Source organism: Ictalurus punctatus, chromosome 16, assembly GCF_001660625.3.
Source record: "Ictalurus punctatus breed USDA103 chromosome 16, Coco_2.0, whole genome shotgun sequence".
NCBI classification, from domain to species: Eukaryota; Metazoa; Chordata; class Actinopteri; order Siluriformes; family Ictaluridae; genus Ictalurus; species Ictalurus punctatus.
The window spans coordinates 10,294,047-10,314,737 of NC_030431.2; the positions used below are offsets into that span (position 1 = coordinate 10,294,047).

At 39.4% G+C, this 20,691-nt stretch overlaps 1 protein-coding gene across 9 annotated transcripts in view; it reads right to left on the reverse strand.

Annotated features, from left to right (window-relative positions):
• Positions 1 to 1,881: 1,881 nt before the first annotated feature.
• The window catches only part of stard13a (StAR-related lipid transfer (START) domain containing 13a), a 74,798-nt gene continuing 55,988 nt past the window's right edge, over positions 1,882 to 20,691 (reverse strand). For 5 of the 9 annotated variants that reach the window (XM_017489771.3, XM_017489770.3, XM_017489769.3 and 2 more), the window contains 12 exons: positions 19,251 to 19,332; positions 16,742 to 16,805; positions 13,419 to 14,713; positions 12,806 to 12,976; positions 10,768 to 10,927; positions 10,269 to 10,467; positions 9,944 to 10,157; positions 9,534 to 9,648; positions 8,279 to 8,536; positions 7,242 to 7,459; positions 6,036 to 6,212; positions 1,882 to 4,542 (listed from right to left, as the gene is read on the reverse strand). In XM_017489771.3, coding sequence (XP_017345260.1) covers positions 4,425 to 4,542; positions 6,036 to 6,212; positions 7,242 to 7,459; positions 8,279 to 8,536; positions 9,534 to 9,648; positions 9,944 to 10,157; positions 10,269 to 10,467; positions 10,768 to 10,927; positions 12,806 to 12,976; positions 13,419 to 14,713; positions 16,742 to 16,805; positions 19,251 to 19,332 — 3,071 coding nt within the window. In that variant the 3' untranslated portion in view covers positions 1,882 to 4,424. Of the gene's footprint in view, positions 4,543 to 6,035; positions 6,213 to 7,241; positions 7,460 to 8,278; positions 8,537 to 9,533; positions 9,649 to 9,943; positions 10,158 to 10,268; positions 10,468 to 10,767; positions 10,928 to 12,805; positions 12,977 to 13,418; positions 16,197 to 16,741; positions 16,856 to 19,250; positions 19,333 to 19,783; positions 20,245 to 20,691 lie in introns of those variants that run through there. The other 4 variants (XM_047160665.2, XM_053686751.1, XM_047160669.2 and 1 more) reach the window with 4 other exon arrangements.

Genomic DNA, 20,691 nt, shown 5'->3' on the forward strand with positions numbered 1-20,691 from the left:
AAATTGGGCCTAATTAGCCATTTTCCCTCCCTGGTGTCATGTGACTTGTTAGTGTTAAAGGTCTCAGGTGTGAATGGGGAGCAGGTGTGTTAAATTTGGTGTCATCCCTCTCACACTCCCTCATACTGGTCACTGGATGTTCAACATGGCACCTCATGGCAAAGAACTCTCTGAGGATCTGAAAAAAATAATTGTTGCTCTACATAAAGATGACCTAGGCTATAAGAAGATTGCCAAGACCCTGACACTGAGCTGCAGCACGGTGGCCAAGACCATACAGCGGTTTAACAGGACAGGTTCCACTCAGAACAGGCCTCGCCATGGTCGACCAAAGAAGTTGAGTGCACGTGCTCAGCGTCATATCCAGAGGTTGTCTTTGGGAAATAGACGTATGAGTGCTGCCAGCATTGCTGCAGAGGTTGAAGGGGTGGGGATCAGACTGTCAGTGCTCAGACCCTACGCAGCACACTGCATCAAATTGGTCTGCATGGCTGTCGTCCCAGAAGGAAGCCTCTTCTAAAGATGATGCACAAGAAAGCTTGCAAATAGTTTGCTGAAGGTAAGCAAAATAAGGACATGGATTACAACCATGTACTGTGGTCTGATGAGACCAAGATAAACTTATTTGGTTCAGATGGTGTCAAGCGTGTGTGGCGGCAACCAGATGAGGAGTACAAAGACAAGTGTGTCTTGCCTACAGTCAAGCATGGTGGTGGGAGTGTCATGGTCTGGGGCTGCATGAGTGCTGCCGGCACTGGGGAGCTACAGTTCATTGAGGGAACCATGAATGCCAACATGTACTGTGACATAGTGAGGCAGAGCATGGCCGTAGGGCAGTATTCCAGCATGATAACGATCCCAAACACACCTCCAAGATGACCACTGCCTTGCTAAAGAAGCTGAGGGTGAAGGTGATGGACTAGCCAAGCATGTCTCCAGACCTAAACCCTATTGAGCATCTGTGGGGCATCCTCAAACGGAAGGTGGAGGAGCACAAGGTCTCTAACATCCACCAGCTCCGTGATGTCGTCATGGAGGAGTGGTAGAGGACTCCAGTGGCAACCTGTGAAGCTCTGGTGAACTCCAGGCCCAAGAGGGTTAAGGCAGTGCTGGAAAATAATGGTGGCCACACAAATTTGAACTTTGGGCCCAATTTGGACATTTTCACTTAGGGGTGTACTCACTTTTGTTGCCAGCGGTTTAGACATTAATGGCTGTGTGTTGAGTTATTTTGAGGGGACAGCAAATTTACACTGTTATACAAGCTGTACACTCACTACTTTACATTGTAGCAAAGTGTCATTTCTTCAGTGTTGTCACATGAAAAGATATAATCAATATTTACAAAAATGTGAGGGGTATACTCACTTTTGTGACATACTGATATCTATATATATAATGTATGTATGTATGTGTGTGTGTATATATATATATATATATATATATATATATATATATATATATATATACACGTATGTATGTATGTACGTATATGTGTGTGTGTATTACATAGTTATATAAAATTTGAGTCAAACTGTGCGATTAACACCAATGACTCAGATAAAGAAAGATTTATCCATGTTTAGAAATACAGACATATAGTGTATATAATAGAAAGTGAAAATAAGACAGTTGATTTGATGAAACAATAAAACATCCTTGCTTGTAAATTATTATTATATATAATGATGATTTCAATACTTAGCAAAATAGTTGTGATGATCATTTCAGCCATAATAATTCTTTCACCATGGGTCAAATATACATTTTAATTTTAATAAGTGACCAAGTAGTACAACAAGGTTCTACTGGTTAAATAATAAAAATATGTGCACACAGAGTTTCACACAAAGCACAAGAACACAGTAATCATGACTCAAGTGTGTTCAGAGGTTTTCATTTTATTCATTACAAATAGATGGTGCAACACACACACACACACACACACACACACACACACACACACACACACACACACACACACACACACTACATGCAGAAAGGAGAAACATGCTGTGAATATCACTGTAAGGTTGCATACCACAGCCTGAAGGGCACAGCTAATCATCTTGGGCCATTTAAACAGTCAGAAAGCTTCTGGTCTGCCGTTGTAAAAAATAGGAAAATTAATATTCACTATATAATGCATGTGCATATTAGCCATATTTGTTCTGCTTTGAAGGGTAATAACTATCTGAATAGGGGAAATACCACCATCCTGTTGTTAGCTGCCTGTTAGGAAAGCTTTTAAAAGTTATTTAGCCTTGGAGGTCAGATGTATTCACATTTAGCGTTGAACCAGATAATCAAATGGACAAGCTTCTTGTAATGCATTTGGTTACCTGATCATCATAATGAGATGGCGGCATTTCCTTAATTCATATTTGCATCCCTGGAAGCAGCAAAGACAAAACTAACACTTATTTATAAGATTTAGATAGCAAACAAAAATTTGCATTAATTTGGTTGAAGGTGTGAAGTGTGTGAAGCATATAGGAATGTAGACTTGCTTTCTGGTGGTTTTCACATGGCCCAGGTCAGCTTGGCACAGTATATAGCCTTTCGACCGGCTGTATGTAGCCTCTCAGTTAGTATTCATGACGCCATTCTTCTTTCTGCAGCTTTGGAAACTACTTTTGGAGCCTGACACTGGTGCCGTACACTACCACATAGCTCACGTCCATCTCATACACACACTCACACACACTCACACCCCACTCGAGAGGCAGCCAACAGCGTATAGATTTTGGTATTGCATTATTTTCAACATATCAATATGACACGAGAAAAAAAAAAACTATAAGCAAAGGAAGCAGGTAAATCTGCCTATTAGCATCACTTATGTACAAAATATACTGTAAAATAGGTATATGTGCACTTCTTCACATACACATGCAAATATATACAATGACACAATTGGTTCTATCTATACAGTATTTAAAAATGAATACAGACATGCTTCTCAGAAGCAGTGAAATGGATTAATGTCCTAGACATTGTATAGCATGGAAGCAAAATAATAATAATAATAATAATAATAATAATAATAATAACAACACCAATAATAATAATAATAATAATAATAATAATAATAATAATAATAATAATAATAATTCACAGCTGGCTTTATGAAGCTGTATTCAATATCTGTCCCAACTAGTTTTCTTTAAATTCTTTGAGAATTTAAAGAGGCTCTCTGGGGTAAAATGAACCACAGAGTACTAGTATATTGGGATAAAGAAATCTGAAATAGTTATACTACTTACATTATGATATACTGGTACAGATGCTGATGCCACCAAAAAGTGTTATGCTAGATTTATTTTAAACTTAGTGGCCTTTTTAAAAGAAACCGATGACGTTAAGACACAAATCACGATTGGGATTTTCTTCCCACCGTTCCACAATTAATATACATAATCTCTGAAAATCATTTAAAATGATCTACCTACTGTTTCAGTGGGAAATGCAACGGCATAAGTGATATTTTAGTGCTACACCAAGCATTTAATGAATCTCCCTTATTAATCTCCCTTATTTATTCCTAGGATTGGTTTGATGTGATGGTAAACGCAGCATTGCATGCTTAAGCATAATCTAATCTATAGGTATTAGTACAGTACTATGCTCAACAGACAGATATCTGCAGGAGTTAAATCCAGGATGTGAAGATCTTTTCACAATGTCTGAATCTATAAGCTAAGCTGAGATGCTGCAGAGCCTCGTATCACTTTCTTTCTGGCCTTTCTTTCCCATTTCCACTCCACGTTCAACAAAAAAAAACTCTGAAGCTGGCAGTTTTGACTATTCAAAAATAAGTGCCCTCCTTCAACCTTATGCCTGTGGAAATATTGTCCAGTTAATAACTGCCATCAGATATGAGTTAAACACTTCCCACAGCAGTATGTCAAAAAGACTCAACTCCATGGTGAAATGCCTTTAGACTAAAAAGTTAATCTTTTGATTAGACCACAAGTCCAGTTGTCTTGACTAGCACTAGTTCTATATATTTCAAATAAGATGGATGATTAAATACCTTCACAGGGGTTATAGCCAACTAAGCATTAGTGTTTCACGTGAATACCTCTTGAGGCATTTTCATTATATCTATGAAAATGTTTCATCATGCTTGTATTTCCAGCATTAACACTTACTAGAGATCCACCTTTACATTCTCATTCAAATGATCACTTTACTACTTTCTGACCTTTCTCTGAATATTACTTCATTAGTTTCAGCATACAAAGTTTGCCACATGGTCCAAACCCTGATTTAAAACCTGATCCTAACCCTGTTTCTGACCCTGGTCCTAGACCAAACCTTGGTCCTAAATGTGATCCTAGTACAAACCATAATATCAACCCTGTTTGTAACACTGATCCTGGTTCAAACCATGGATTCCAGGCTGTACTGCATAGCCAGTCTCAGATCTTGGTCTCGGGGCCTTCAGTGTCCAGAGGTTGGAAGGAGCTGCGAATGCGAGCTGCCTGGGCAGCACATATATGGCCAAAGGCTTTGTTATACCACTCAGGAGACTTCCCCCTTATAACACAAGATAGAAAGGTAGACATGGATTAAATAGTGTTTCCCATAGATCTGTAATATACTTGGGTGGGGATGGGGAACCGAAGGTTGGGTGGTATCATGTTCTATTATGTTTAATATATATAATGTTACAGATATTTCAGGTAATATTTCATCGCGCCACAGACCAGAATACTAAAACCTCTGTGGCTTATTTATATGATTTTGAGTCGATTTTTCTTGTGCTTTTGGGTCAGTAGTGGTGTACATCTTGGAGTTCTGTTATGGAAACCTTCTGCATTTAGTATGCGCCATACTGTGCTCACTGAAACCTCAGTGCATGTTGCCACCAAGTCTTATTGCAGGTCTTTTCAGTCACTCGAGGGTTTTTCACAACCTGCCTTCTCAGAAATCTGGTTGCAGCTGTTGATAGCTTCCTTTTTCTTTTTCTTTTTTATTGCAACTGTATATGACCAAGAGATATGATGGATACTAGAAACACATAAGTTCAGGAGATCAGTCCATGCTATTGCTCAATAAGCAACTTTACTTTATCCCAGTGGACTGTTCTCTTTGTTGGTGATGTTTGGTTATCGTGCTCCGCTGTTTCCGTGGAAAATTAGAGCATACTAATACTAGAAGCTCCTCTGATAGACTGTACCTGTGCCATGAATTTAAGCGAGCTCAGTACTAATGCAGCAGCTTGTTATGTACTTTACAATTGGAAGTTAAATACTTAGTAATAAAACTCATAGAGTAAATAATGTCCAAGCATTAAGAGTAAATGATACTGTGATATTTTACAAACCCTGTTTTATTTCCTGTACTTTTTTCTTTCATTTGTTATACTGAAAAAATGGCATCTTAATTGAAAATATCTTGAATATTATAACATTTATCTAGAGTTCTCCCTATATGAGATTACAATAAACTAAATATAAAATTATTAACCTATTCCTAGACATTTGTTTACTAATTTTAAACTTGAGATGGTCTTGTTTTTGTGCCAGATAATTTTGCTAATTTTAAGCATTTATTTGTAGAAAGAAGCTAATTTATATGTCAATAAAATAACAAAATGTAAAGCTTGATATTAGCAGAAATGTCTAGAAATAGGTTTATAAATCATATATTTGTTTTATTATAATCTTATTATAGAAAATATTAGATAAATCTGACTTAAATATTCAAGATATTTCTACTTACTCAGATGTCTTTTTTTTGCAGGGTATATACATTTTTTAATGGGTCGAAATATACTTGACCAATTGTCACTATACCTTGAGACAGTGCCAGTGTATTACTTGTGGGAAACACTGCATACAGCTTACAGCTTATGCTAGCAATTGTAAGCCTCTAGTGAAGATTTGGTCATTTTGGCTAGTTTTATCAGTGAGAAATCTTACAATTATTATAGAGTTATCAGCTTGGTGATGGTTTCTAACATGCAATATCACAATAATTTAACCATCTCTACTGAAAAAGCATTGACTCTCATTAAAAGCACCTACTTGAGGTCCACTCTGCAGATGTGTGTGAGTCTCGACTTTCCAGACCCACAGGGCTCAAGTAGGTAGTGTGACTCCAAAACGATGCCCCGAACCCCTCCCATAGGTGCACTGTCCTCGTGGTCAATAGAAACTGTCACTAATGCACACACACCCTTTGGTAGGTCTGTCTGCCACATCCTAAACAGAAGAAATATTTCAATATTTAATGCTAAATAAATTCCATTCCAATGATTCATCATCAATAAATATCATCCAAAATCTGTTGAACACTGCTCCAAAGCCATGAAAGAGAATGACAGATAGACCTCCTATCCATATATGCACAGAAACATACATACTGCTGCTTAGTATCATCCTGCCACATGCAGATTTCATTACGCTTAAGCAAAATGCCTCAATCAAAGGTCCCTAATCTCATTGACCTGACCTGCCAGACTCACATTCAGAAACATACATACAGCTGCGAAATATGTGATTATCTGCCTTGCTATACTTTTACAGGAATTTCTGGATCATTCTTAGAAAATTAAACAAATGCTAATTTTACTGTCATTTTTATAATTTGTGAAAAGCCATCAAAAGTACTGTTATAACAGCAAGGAACAATTAATGATTTGGGGGAACCATTTAAAGTTGGATTTAGAGATGCGATCTCAGCAGTCTTTTAAGATGATTATTGGTCACACTGTTCAAGATGATCCCAATAAAATCCTGGCTGAATTCAATAAGATTGTGTGATAATGTGTTCTCCATGTCAGATTATACAATGAAGATCCTCTATTGACCAATCCACATTTAAAGGAAAATTACCACATTCAATCAGCATCAATCCAGGATTATGCAGAGTCCCATAAACAGAAACATTACTCAAAGTTCTTCTGTCGTTTAACATGGTATTGTTGTTGTCAGTGGCTGTCTTTGGATGCAGTGGCAGTAAATCAACTGTCAGTGAGCATGTCACATTATGTGTTCCAAGACTGCTTATTGACTCAACTCAACTCAACTCTGGACCAACAAATTCTTTTACGATGTGTGATTTTTGTCTGCAGTCAGGCCAACAAAAAAAAAACAGCTGAAAAAAACTATAAATGGTTTTTCATAAATAATGCATATATTGTAGATAAAATGAAAATTCATTGTGTTGTAGATAAATACAGGTATAGAGATGTGTATCAAAACACATCTGTATACCTGAGGTAAACATACCTGAGTACCACAAAGTCTCTGCTGGGGTGAGGGGCCATGCTGTTGAGAGCATATTGATACACTTCAGTCTGCTTGTCCAGTGTTTCCAGGACTTTCCACTGTAGGAGATCACTGTCCCACAGGTGGCGCTCTCGCAGAACCCGGTTCAGCAGCATAGACGGTGGAGCCTCCACTTCGACCGAGATGCGCCACCGCCGCAGTGGAGTTCCGTCACCTACCTGAGACAGGAGAAGTCAGTGTCTCTGTGTGTGTCTGCATAAATCCTAAAATGAGCCGAAAACTACTTGTAACATAATGTGTGTGCTTAGTTTGAAAAGTATAAGCATCTGCACATTTATTATGTTTGATTATGATTGGTCAGAAGGTGTTGATTAAGTGTCAATAACAGCATGAACAACACATGCTTGATGATTTTCCTATAACTGCACTCCAATGTGTTTGATTATTATATATATTATCATCCATCCATCCATCCATTTTCCAGACCGCTTATCGCACACAGGGTCGCAGGGAAGGCTGGAGCCTATCCCAGAAGAATCGGTGCACAAGATATGGATGCCCTAAACGGGGTGCCAACCCATCGCAGAGCACAATCATACACACACACACACATACGCTACAGATGATGCCAATCAGCCTACAACATGTCTTTGGACATTTTCCAATGTCTTTTTCAATGTCATTTTCCAATGTCTTTGGATTGGGGGAGGAAACCGGAGTACCCAGAGGAAACCACCAAAGTACAGGGAGAAAATGCAAATGCCGTACAAACAGGGCAGAGACAGAATTCGAACCCCCAACCCTGGAGGTGTGAGGCAAATGTGCCAAGCACCAAGCCACCATGCTCCATACATATTATCATATATAACTGAATTGTAATTAGTAATTAAACACAGTAAGTAGTGATAAATTGTGTGTTTTAAAAAGAGAGGTACAGCTGTTTTGCTATAAACTCAAAAGAGATAATAGACAATCTAGATGAAGTGAACTTTAATGTTAGTACTATGTGTAACTATGTGTAATATAAATGCTCTTACCTTTCTGAATGCAAGCTCCACATTGTCAATAGTGGGTTGGCTCACCCAGCACTTGGCCTTATCTCTGGCCTCTTTTAGCAAGCTTTGGATCAATCCCTCCATGTGGCAACAATAGGAACCTTCCTCATCCTCCTCCTCCTCCTCTTCTTCTTCTTCCACATGCGGCTGTAGCTGCTTGCAAAGGTCGTCCAAAGGGGGCGCTAATACCTCAGCTTCCATGTATGAGTTCCTTGACTGAGCAATCATCTCCTGAGGGACCTGTAGGGAAAAACAGAGATGTGAATTATATCCTGTAGCTAGGAAGCCTACTTTCTACTGCACTGGCACATGGCTGTATCCACCATTGAGGCCACCAAGGTCCAGACCTCTGTACTTTTTTTCCAAAGTGTTTTTATTTTACTAAATTATTTTTACTACACTTTGCAGGAGACACAAGTGATGAGTCACACAGAAAGGGACAGGCAGTGAATATAGAGGAAGAGAGAAGAAAGAGTAGAAGAGAAATGAACAGAAATATTGTAATGTTGAGGGCAGAGAGACAAGAAGAGATGAGAAACAGGGAGCAGGTTATGGAGAGCAAAGAGATACAGAAAAAGAGGCTAAGAAAAAGAGCACAGGAGACACAACTGTCAAACACTGTCAAAACATGCTTACTAAAGTTTTTTGTTAAAGCACCTTTGAATATTTTTGATTATGATTGGTCAGAAGGTGTTGATTAAGTTTCCATAACAGCATGGCAGGTTTAACATCAACATCTTTAAAGTCCCCATGAAATCAAAATTGAAGTCTTGTGACTTTTAGTATGAATATTTTATCCTTAAGATTATCTATAAGCTAGTGTGCTCCAAAACAATGACAAAATTTGCATTTAGAAGATATATGCATTCAAAATATACAGTCTCTCTCTACTACCAATACGGATCAACAACTGACATCAGCTTCTCATCAGATTTTCTGTCCAATCAAATGCTCTCTAGAATCTGAAGTGTAACAGCCCCCAACAGTTGTAAGTTTCCTGGCTGTGAGGTAAGCTAAAGGCTATTGGCTATTTAAGGAGGATCCACTTGATATTTCCTGCTCTGACTTCCTGTTTCAGTGGAAATTACGTCAACACATTGAATAATGCTTCGCATTTCAAGGCACATCACGGAGAATTTGCTAGCCATACTGAAGAGCAGGACTTATTGAGATTAATAAAAAATCCTCAGTTGTCTATATGATGGTTTTGTACTTTGTTTGAAGAGATGAGCTTAACCTCAAAGAGTCGGTTGCACTCAGTGATCATGTGGGCAAGCCCCTGAGTGGCAGCAAAATTCTCATTAAGATCCTTTTGGTCAGGGCGTCCTGTGGCGTACTTCCGCTGGATTGACCTGTGAAAAAGAAGTTGTTTAATGCTGCAATAACATAACTATAGGTGCATTCCTATATTGTTCAAGAAGATTAACTGTACAGACGAATTCAGAGAAGTCATAATGAGAATTAGACACTGCTCTAGTTATTCTCTCTGTCTGGTGAAGCTAACTTGTCCTCCTTAAATTTCTACCAACACTCCAGTAAAGAGCTATGTAACAGCAGAGCTGGTTGCCTCAGCCTTCAAATAATAACATCACATACTCGAGGCTATATTAAGAAAGAGATAGAGAAAATAATATGCATGCCTGATACCTTGGTGAAAGGTTGTCATTCTTAATAATGTTCAGATGAAAGAGAGATGGCGCGAGGCACACAGCTAGGTTCATTGGAGTCATCTGGTTCTCCTCTACAGAGGAAGTGACATCACTCAGGAAACAGAGTAGGGTCTGCAGCACTTCACGGTTCTCATCTGCCATTAGCATAATGGCGGCTCGCACTGCCTGCAAGCGCTGCTCTTTAGGGACGTCTAAAGAAAAAGACAATGAAAGAAAGAGAGGGAGATCTGTGAGATGCTTTCTTATGCTTCTTATGTTACATGGTGTGCATTAGTGTGTGAGTCATTTTTAGACACACTTACGCTGATATATATGGAGGAAGGTCTCTCCAAGTTTGCTGGTGAGGAGGGGCTCAGGAAGGTCTCGGAAAAACTGCTTCACCATGTCGGCCACGTCGTATGCACACTGATCCTCATAGTCTACATTCTCTGGAGAACTCTCACATGTCTGTCTCAGAGCCTGGATCCTAGACTTCACCCCAGACTTACGGAAAAGCCCTACCTAAGGACAGAAAAGCCTTGAAAATGAGTACACTTTATCATAGAATGTCTAGATCAGTGGTCACCAACCCTGTTCCTGAAGTGCTACCTTCCTGAAAACTTTAGCTCCAACCATAATCGTGCCCACCTGACCACGTAATCATTGCCTTAAAAAGTTCTTGATCAACTAAAACAGGTGTGTTAGATTTTGGTTTTAGATGAAACCTGCAGGAAGGAAGATCTCAAGGAAGAGGGTTGGTGACTACTGGTCTAGATCCATATCACATACTGTAACAGCATTAAATTACTTGACATACTGTACCTGGTCAAGGCATTGCCTCCGGAGGTAGCGCAGCGCTAGCTGCAGGCAGAGAGGTAGAGGCTGACCATACCGTTGCACATGGACAATCAGAGGCACTCCATACACACCCTTATCCCTGTAGTCTGGTCCCTTCATTCGCTTCATGAACTTTGGCACTGACCTAAGAGCATGGAAAAGTACTTTGTGAACAAGGGTAGGTGTGGAGATTATTAAACCAGTGTCCACTGGGCCTGTTGATCTCTCCTTTTACACTAGACTGCTTTTTAAGTTAGCAATCTTGAGTCTGGATTCTTTTCACTGACTTGAAAAGGAGCATGACAGGATGTGAACATAACTTAAACATAACTACAAAGAACAGCGTGATTTCATTCATTTTCTGTTCTCCAGATCTTTGTCTTTCCCTTGCACACATGTTCTCTTTTATTCCTCTGCATACTATGCATACACAGCATACTATGCAGAGCTGACACTGAGGCAGTTCTTGTGTTTCCTCCTGATATAGCCTGATAATTAGGTATAAGGAACCCTAAAAAGTGTAGCACTCACATAAAACCTGTGATTGCACATGGACACTTACTCAAGGTCTAACTGTTCCCACTAAAAGTTACTATGGCCTGGACTGTCAGTTTGTCTGGAGTTATATTTGTAGTAGTCATAGGGGGTAAGGCAGGTGTATTTATAAAAATGCAAAATGTTTCATTCTAAATATTTAACTCTTATTAAACCATTTATCATAAAATAATGCTTAGGTGACATTAAATGACATTTATGTCATTTAGTAGATTATCTCAACCAGAGAAGTGTTTGGCTACTTGGAAAACATCTTCAGATTGTGTAGGTATAACAACAAGTGAAGACACTGCCAACAAAAGAATTCAGTGCTGATTCATTCACTTCATAGGTTACATGCACATATGAATATTGGTTTTTAAGCACATGATTAAGGTTCTTTTAGGTCCTAATTTAAGGAATGGGTCTTCAGTCTGCATTTGAAGATAACAAGGGGAGAAGATAACAGGAGAGGTTTATTCCACCACATGGGCAGCAGTAAAAAGAAGAATGGCTCAAAAGGCTTGGGGTACAGTACATGATTTGTCCAGTGCCATCAGACAGGATTTGACCAATCTTGGCTTTATAGGTAAGCATCAGGATTTTAAATCAAATGTGGGCAATTACTGGAAACCAGTGGAAGAATGCAACAGTGGAGTGACATGGGTGAACATAAGAAGGCAGAAGATGTGTAGGGTAGGTGCATTTTGGATTGCAAGGATAGAATTCAAGCCAATGTACATGTAGCCAAGTTTGGTGTAATAGTAATAGTTTCCTATTTGCATGTACCTGTTAGAACCTGAGCTGCAGTGTTCTGAACAAACTGCAGATTATCAATTAGCTTTGATCAGCGTTGTGGGACAACAGTGGAGAGTCAGCATAAAACAGATGTGGATCGTCTACATGTCACCTGATATGAGAACATATAAAGGTAGGATGCAAAGCACTAACGCTGAGCCAGTGATCCAAACATTGGCAAGTATTAATGGTTAATGAAGAGGTCAAAAATGTGGAAAAGGCCAAAAAGGATTAACTGATTATAGAAAGTTTAACTGATGTAGAAGCATGGAGCGTCACAGTAACCATGCCATAAAGCAGAGCAGATTAACCGAAGGAAAAGATATTGGTAGCGTTTTGTAGGCAGGGAGTTGTAGAGAAGTTATAAAATTGTTGAAAGCAAAGAAAGGAAGGAAGGTTGTTATACAGAAGGAACCTGGATATTGTGGTAAGTGAGGTAAGTATTAGAGAGACTAGTGTAGCTAGCAAGGCAACATGAAAGATATAATGTGATGATCTGTGGAGTGGAGAGACATTACTTTGAATTCCAGAGTTGAGACGGCACGTTGTCACTGATATATATCTGTGTATCGATAGATAGATAGATAGATAGATAGATAGATAGATGGATGTACGAAACAGAAGACTGTCTGGTAGGAGCAACTGTTAAAATATCTCACAGTAAACTGAATATAGACACTGCATCACTCACCACGTCCAGCCATGCTTGTTGGACATTGAATATTTCTCCATGATGGCTGTGAGGCGCAGAAGTGAGAACTTCTGCAACAGGCTGAGCTGGCCTGCTGATTGGCTGGAGATCTGTAATGAAGTTCCTGATTGGCTGAGGCGATTGGACATCCTGAAGCTGGGCCACCTGAGACTAGGGTCCAGAATCATTGTCCAAAAAATATCATAATTATATACTATACAATTATTATACAATATAGAATTATATAAAGACATAATAGAAATATGAGATAATGTTCATAAAAATATTTTTGCTTGAGAAAATGTCTAATAACTACATAGAAATCAACACAGTTTTCAAGCACAGTGCTACTATTTAAAAAAAAGTGATTTTAATAACCCTGTGGTTGCTCATTTGTGGTGAGATTTCTAGTGCTATGTTTTTCTGAGTGCCATGACAAAATTTGGGAATGGAAAACATAGATCAGTAATTAATGAGAACAAAAAGTGTCATGTGAATGTGAATGTGGCAAGGTTGTGCTATTATCTGGACTGTTCTATTACATTTGCATTAATCTAAAATGGATGAACAATAAAAATCCATTTTATTCAGCTACAATGGAATGATCTCTTACCGAGGCCGTGTGAGCGATGCACCAACCCCTGAGTCCCGCCTCTCTCTTGTGCTTGAAGCATCCGTTTCATTCAAAGACATTCCATCTCTGTCTCCATCACTAGGTGTGTTCACTGAGGTCCCTTCAAAATCCAACGTGATCTGACTGGAAGACTGAGCATCCATCATTGCATGGTCCTGCCCCCTGTCACCCTCACCTTCTCCCTCAGGCAGCACGTTTTTGGACCAGTGATCCACGATCTGCTGCAGGCCATTCACGTGCTGCAGGATGTCATCCAGGTGTGGGAACAGGTCCTCCTCCTTCTCCAGGTCCACCAGATCTCCAGTGCTAGCATACAGGTGTGAACCTGGTACATTGTCATAAATGCTAATGCGACTGCTTCGTGGGCAACAGCGTGTCATTGGTCGGTTCTCTCGCCCTGCCCATTTCCTGTTCCTCATTTGCTGATGCTGCTCTGATTCTTGAACTCTCCATTTTCCTCCCTCCCCATTGGCTGGAGTCAAACTCTCAATAGACAGCGCTTTGGGAAAAGTTCCGGGCTTGTGGTCCTTTGGGATGTGTACCATCAAATCCTCGTAAGAGTGAAATTCATTCCTGCGATTCTGTTCTACTGATTTCCGCCTCTGGGTGTCATGACAAAGGACATTCAGATTCTCCAGATACATGCCTGCACGCTTGCTGGTGTTGTGTGCTTCTGGAATATGCTCCTTCAAGTTGGGTGTGCTCTCAATGCTTTTGCCAGCCTCAGCTTGGCTGATCTCTTCAGTATTAGTGAAAATGGATGAGCAGTTGCTAGCAGTGGGTGTGTTTTCTGTATTACCTGGCTCTCCATTAAAATTCTGGATGCAGCGTAGTGTTCTTAGAGCTTCTGGTTCGCTCTGCAAAATCGGCCCACTAATTGTCATGGAACGCCGCTCTGGACATGTCCGCAATGCCCCCCATGAGCGGCCCAGGGTCTCCATTCTCCGAAGGAAGTCCTTGGCGCGTGTGCGCCCGTGTCGGCCACTCTTTGCGGGAAGTGTGTTGTAGCGTGGCAGGTCTTGGTACTGGGGCATGCTTAGTGGGCTGAGGGATGCAGACTCAGGCATGACAGACAGTGAGTCTTCACTGTGAAGCGAGCAGATCTCAGGTTCGCTCAGATCAGTCAGGACACTCTCACTGCTCACAGTCCTCCGCCGATCTCTTGCCCCCAGGATTAGGTCGATGTCCTGCAGGCGAGACCAGCGGCGGCTGCTCCACTCAAATGTCCATCTGTTGCTGATGGCCAGCAGGTCGTCCTCATCAGAGTCCTCACTCTGCAAGACAGTTTGTGTGTGTTTAGCCACATGGGAGTAAATTAAATTAAAATGGCCTTAAAGAAGTGTGTGGAAAACAGAGACAGGTGACAATTAAAAAAAAAGTGCCTATTATATTGTGGAGGACATTTTGCATTAGGGCTCACTGAAAGGTTTGATGAGTAAACTATGTAAATCATATGCCACGGCCTTTGAATCAGATCTCAACCCAGTCGAAAACCTATGAGAAATTTTGGACTGACATGTAACACAGCGCTTTCCACCACCATCGTCAAACACCAACTGAGGGAATCTTTTGGAAGAATGGTGTTCATCCCTCCAGTACAGGTCCAGAGAATCTGTGCCAAGGTGCTTTGGAGTGCATTCTGCTGATTCATGCTGGCCCCACATCTTACTATGACAATTTATGTTTTTCTCTTCAATTTGTCACCTGTCTGTATTTCAGAACGACCATGAAAGTCATAATTACTGATCCTACATAAATCACAACAATGGAAGAAGGACAAATGAGAAAGGGGATAGGGAAGACACAGATATATGAAGGCTTTCAGTAGAACCTGGTGTATCAGTCTAGGAGTAGCACAGTGGCAACAAATGTGATCCTGAGAAAATCTGTTATTGTATTAAACTGAAGTGCATAATAATTAACAGTTCCTTTATGTCAGATGAAACATCCTTCACAAAAAGCTGATGATACATGACTTCATGGTAATCACTTTCTGCCAGGGTCATAGTAATCATTTATTCATCTTCTGTAATGGCTTTATCCTACTCAGGGTAGCTTACCATAGAAACAGTCACTTAAATTGCCCTTATTATAATATAACTGAGGTGCTTTATATCCTGAAATTGGGGGGCATTTGGGTTTTATGGGAAAGCGGATATAGTTCAAGACACATAAAGGATATTTTATAGTGCAATTATATGACAACACAACTCACACTGCTGTTTATATAACACCTCAGTATTACACTACCAGTCAAATGTTCTGACACACTAGATTGCATATAGAGTAAATATTACATTGTTGTAAAGAACATTTGATAAAGGCTTTGCACTTGGAATTTGTTTATAAGACAGTAAACAGTAAATAGTAAATTTTAGTAAATACTAAAGGTAATAGCCATGTATAAATTTATTTCTGAATCAAAATACATCTATACATAGGTGGTTTTATGTAAGTAGTTTTATTTCAAATTAAATAGTTTCCCCAAACAGTAGCTTTCATTCAGAACGTAAAAGAAGCAGTGAGAAGCTTGGCCTAGAAAAGCCTCCTGAGTAAAACTCCTCATGAAGCTGTCTGAGAAGATGCCAAGAGTGTGCAAAGCTTCATTTATTGGTCAGAAATATTGTTAAAATGTTTAAATATAAAATAATTTTGATTTGTTTACTTTCCTTAGGCAATGCATGATTCCATTCTTCTATTCCTTCTATGAACAGATGTGTCCAAATGTTTTACTGGTGGTGTATTTATAACCCAGTCCTACACTTAACAAATACAAACACATGCATATATAAATCACATACAGTATAGCTAACGAAGTACAAAACTGACATAACACAAAATATGAATAAAAATAATATATGGATGATATAGGACCTGGGGCGTATCCCAGTAACACTGAGATACCAGTCCAACACTGCGCACTATGTACGCACACATTCAAGCATACAATCATAATCACAATCCCACTCACAATCATGATAAGAGTCACCAATACGTCTATTTGCATGTTTTTGGGATGTGGGAGAAAATCAGTGAATTTGGAGGAAACCCACATAAACACGACAAGAACATGTGAAACTTCTAAATAAAGTTCTTGAAGATGAATAACTGATTAATAGGTGGAAAGGGTTAGATTTAAGTCATTTTTAATATCCATCATATCAAGCTTGCTAGCACACATTCATTTGCCAAATCTTGCAGTGCTCAGATGTGAGAAATGATGTAAAAACATTGTCCATTTATATAGAACCCCAACCACCATCTATGGCCCTGGACAAGAGTATGATATTTTAGTAACTTACTCTCTTCTTAGGAAAGCCCACGTCCAGTTTCATGGAGGCACACTTGTTTAGAGTTTGAAGTCGCCTGGAAAATAAACCAGAGTCCAAACGTCAGTCACTGAAGCATCAGTTCAGCTGCAAAGAAAGTCAAAAGAAAAGAGAGAGTGCTATGCAGCTCTTTCACAAAAAGTCACATGAACCTCAGCTAGCCCCTCTCACACATTCAGGTATAGGAATACCCATACCAGAGATCTGATTGGCTGATGGGATGAGTTGGGGTGGGCCTGACAACCAGATTCTACTTTCTATCATAGAAGGAAGGACAGCTCTGAGAGTGGGGAGGAGCTGATTGGCCATTCTCCACCTCCTCTTTGAAGTCACCCTTAAGTAGGCTTTAACATTCTAATCTGTCTGATCTTCACCCCAGGAGCAGGGCTGTCCAACCCTCAACTCACACACACACACACACACACACACACACACACACACGCACGCACGCACGCACGCACGCACGCACACACACGCACCCACACGCACTCACACGTGCGCGAGATCCACAAATCAGGGAGGTCCCCGAATTTCGATAGATTTTTTGAGTGGTAAAAATTAATGGAGACTCTCTTGTGTTTTTCCATGGGTGCTCGACCATTTCTGTGGGTGCTCGAGCCCCCGAGCACCCATGTGATTGGTGCCTATGCACATACACACACACACACACACACACATGCACTCATCCCCTGCATTTAAGACTGCACAACCCTTGTGTACAGTGGCAGACACATTATTTCATTCATAAAACATTGCCACCTCCAACACGTCATCCCACAAACATGTCCGTGACATGTGCTAGTTAACTCCCTCTGCCTCCTAACACTGGTTTAACTATACAGCTTATTTTCTTGACCTGATTATGAGCTTGATGGGTCATTTCAGCCTTATGAAACATCAGGAGCCCATACTGGCACAGTTATGACGAGAACATGCCCTGTGCTCTCTGATAATCATCACTGTTCCCACAGACTGCAGTGCTGAAAAAATGTGTGAGTGTGTATTCTGTGACAGTAAAGCTTTCAGATCTCACTCTGTCATTACTGTCATTAGAGAGGGTACTGAACCTGCTAGAAAGCCTCACAGCTATCACTCACTCACACATTGACTCACTCACAAACACATGGACAACCATCTGTTAGTGTGTAGCGCCAGCCCTTGGCCCCCCGAGGCTCCCTCTAGCCTGCAAGAGGACATCAGAGTGAGCTCCAGAGGGGGAAACATTAAGGGATCAAAGCAGCAGAGACAGGGACAGACTTTATAGAGGACACAGGTCAGACAGCTCCAGAGGTGGGGTCGCCACCTAGGGCCAACACAGGCGTTCCCGGGACTGGAGATATCCTGCATCCTACTTTTTTTTCTTTTCTCAACAAGTAATTAATATTGATAATAAATAACACAAAGCTTTCAAGCACGTAATCTAAAAGAAAGGCTGAAAAAGAACAAAATAGTATAATAGCCCTCATTAAATATTTAGCAAACTTCTTCACAATTTCGCCTCTAGGATTTAAACATCTTAATGTGCATTTATATGTTGCCGCATTTTGCAAGATTGATGAATAAACGTCTCACTGCAAAACTATTTCAACAAAATAATCCACTTTCCTGACATTCTCCACACACTGTACTGATATTATTTACATTTGTCTTACAAATACTGGTCTCTCAAATATGAAAGTCAGTGCTGCTGTGCAGGCCAGTGGGTTAAGATTAGCATAACATTAGATAGGAATTTGATACCAGAAGCTGATTTATTGACATTCAAATCATCCAGAGGCAACAACTGAGCCATAATTACAGTGGAAGAGTCATATTTTCATCTCAGCAGGTTCTTCAAACATGTTTTTGATATTTCATTTGCCAAATGAACATCATTTATCAGAGGAATGCCAATCACATCCTAAACTGTTTTTAGAAATGCAATCAGTAAATAAATTTGAAGAAAATAGTAAAGACTCCAGTTGGGCTGCATGATAAAGGTTCAATATGAAAATCACAATAAATTGTATGTATTGCACTGTATTGCATTGTATGTATTGCATTAACAAATTTTAATTTCACACTTATTATTAATAATCATTATTAATTTTCGGCAAAGTCACAATTAGTCACATTCATTGTCTGGAGCTTTAAAATGTTAACATCAGTACAATTTCATTCGGATCTAAACATACAAATAAACAAATAATTTACCAGAGTATGCCACATTAGTGAATTAAAATTTTTACTTTTAATTTATTCTCCCACATGAACATGATTTACACCAAACCAAAAACTGTAATCACAATTCAAATATGAAAACAGTTATCAAGCAGCCCTAGAATGCTGGATAGAAAGATTCTATGGAAACACACACACACACACACACACACACACACACACACACACACACACACACACACACACACACACACACACACACACACACACACACACACAGGAATCAGATCCTTCCACCTGACACTTAAAACATGGCTCTTACCGGCACAGGGGCTCCACCAGATCTTTATCCAGGAAGTCATGATCTTTTTCCACACCAGATATGTCAATAGGAAACTGAGAATCTACAGGAGAAAACACAGTACATAATTTATACAACAAATAGGCTGTATAAATTACATAATACTAGGTGGAATCATGGCTGCAGGAGACATAAGAACGTTAACTTGCAGTGATATAAGAATCATACAGACAGTTGGACATCATAAGGGACATGAATATCTTATTGCGAAGGACAAAAGTCAACAATTTACAATATTAGTTAATTGTTAAATGTACAGTGGTGTCCAAAAGTTGCACACCCCTTGCAGAATCTGCTAAATCTTAATACTGTTAAGAAAATAAAAGGGATCATAAAAATCAAGTTTTTTTTTTTATTTAGTACTGTTCTGAATAAGCTATTCACATAAGAAATGTTTACATATAGCCCACAAGTCAAATTTATAGCCGAATTTATAAAAATTACCCCTTTCAAAACTTTATATACCCTTGATTCTTAATACTGTGTGGTGTTACCTGGATGATCCACAACTGTTTTTATGTTTTGTGATAGTTGTTCATGAGTCCCTTGTTTGTCCTGAGCAGTTAAACTGCCCACTGTTTTTCAGAAAAATCCTCCAGGTCTTGTACATTCTTTGCTTTTCCAGCATCTTCTGTATATCTGACCCCTTTCCGACAGTGGCTATATGATGTTGAGATCCATCTTTTCACACTGAGGACACCTGAGGGACTCGTACACAACTATTACATAAGGTGCAAACATTCACTGAAGCTCAAGAAGGCAACACAATACATTAAGAGCCAGTGGGATGTAAACTTCTGAACAGGATAATCAGTGTAAATTGTTAGTATTTTGTTTAAAGATCTTTTTTTTCATATAGTACTGCTACTCAGAAGCTAAATAAGATATTTACATGTCTCCCAGAAGACAAATTACTAACAATTTACATTGATCATCCCGTTCAAAGGTTTACATCACCCTGGCTCTTAATGTATTGTGTTACCTTCTTGAACATTAGTGAATGTTTGCACCTTCACTGTTAGCTTATCAATAACTACTATTTCTTTCATGCCTCCGAAGAACTACTAATAAACTATATACACTTTCATAATTAATGCGAAACTGCTACTTTTAACAAATAGACAGGATTGTTTATATAATCAATAGGTAATAGCAGACTTATGATTTGGGTAAGCTGTTTGTGAGGCACCAAGGCAGTCAAGGCACAAGGGACACAGTTTCCCAAAAAAAGAGTTTAATTAATCAAAATACATATTTACAAATAAATATAATTAAATTCAAATAATCAAAATCAATATTTAGGTCAACTTGTAACAAGGGCCAAATCATATTCTATTCATTACAAACTGAACAGAACTAAATTCAAATAACTCAGGACCGAACAGAACCAATCAATAAATCG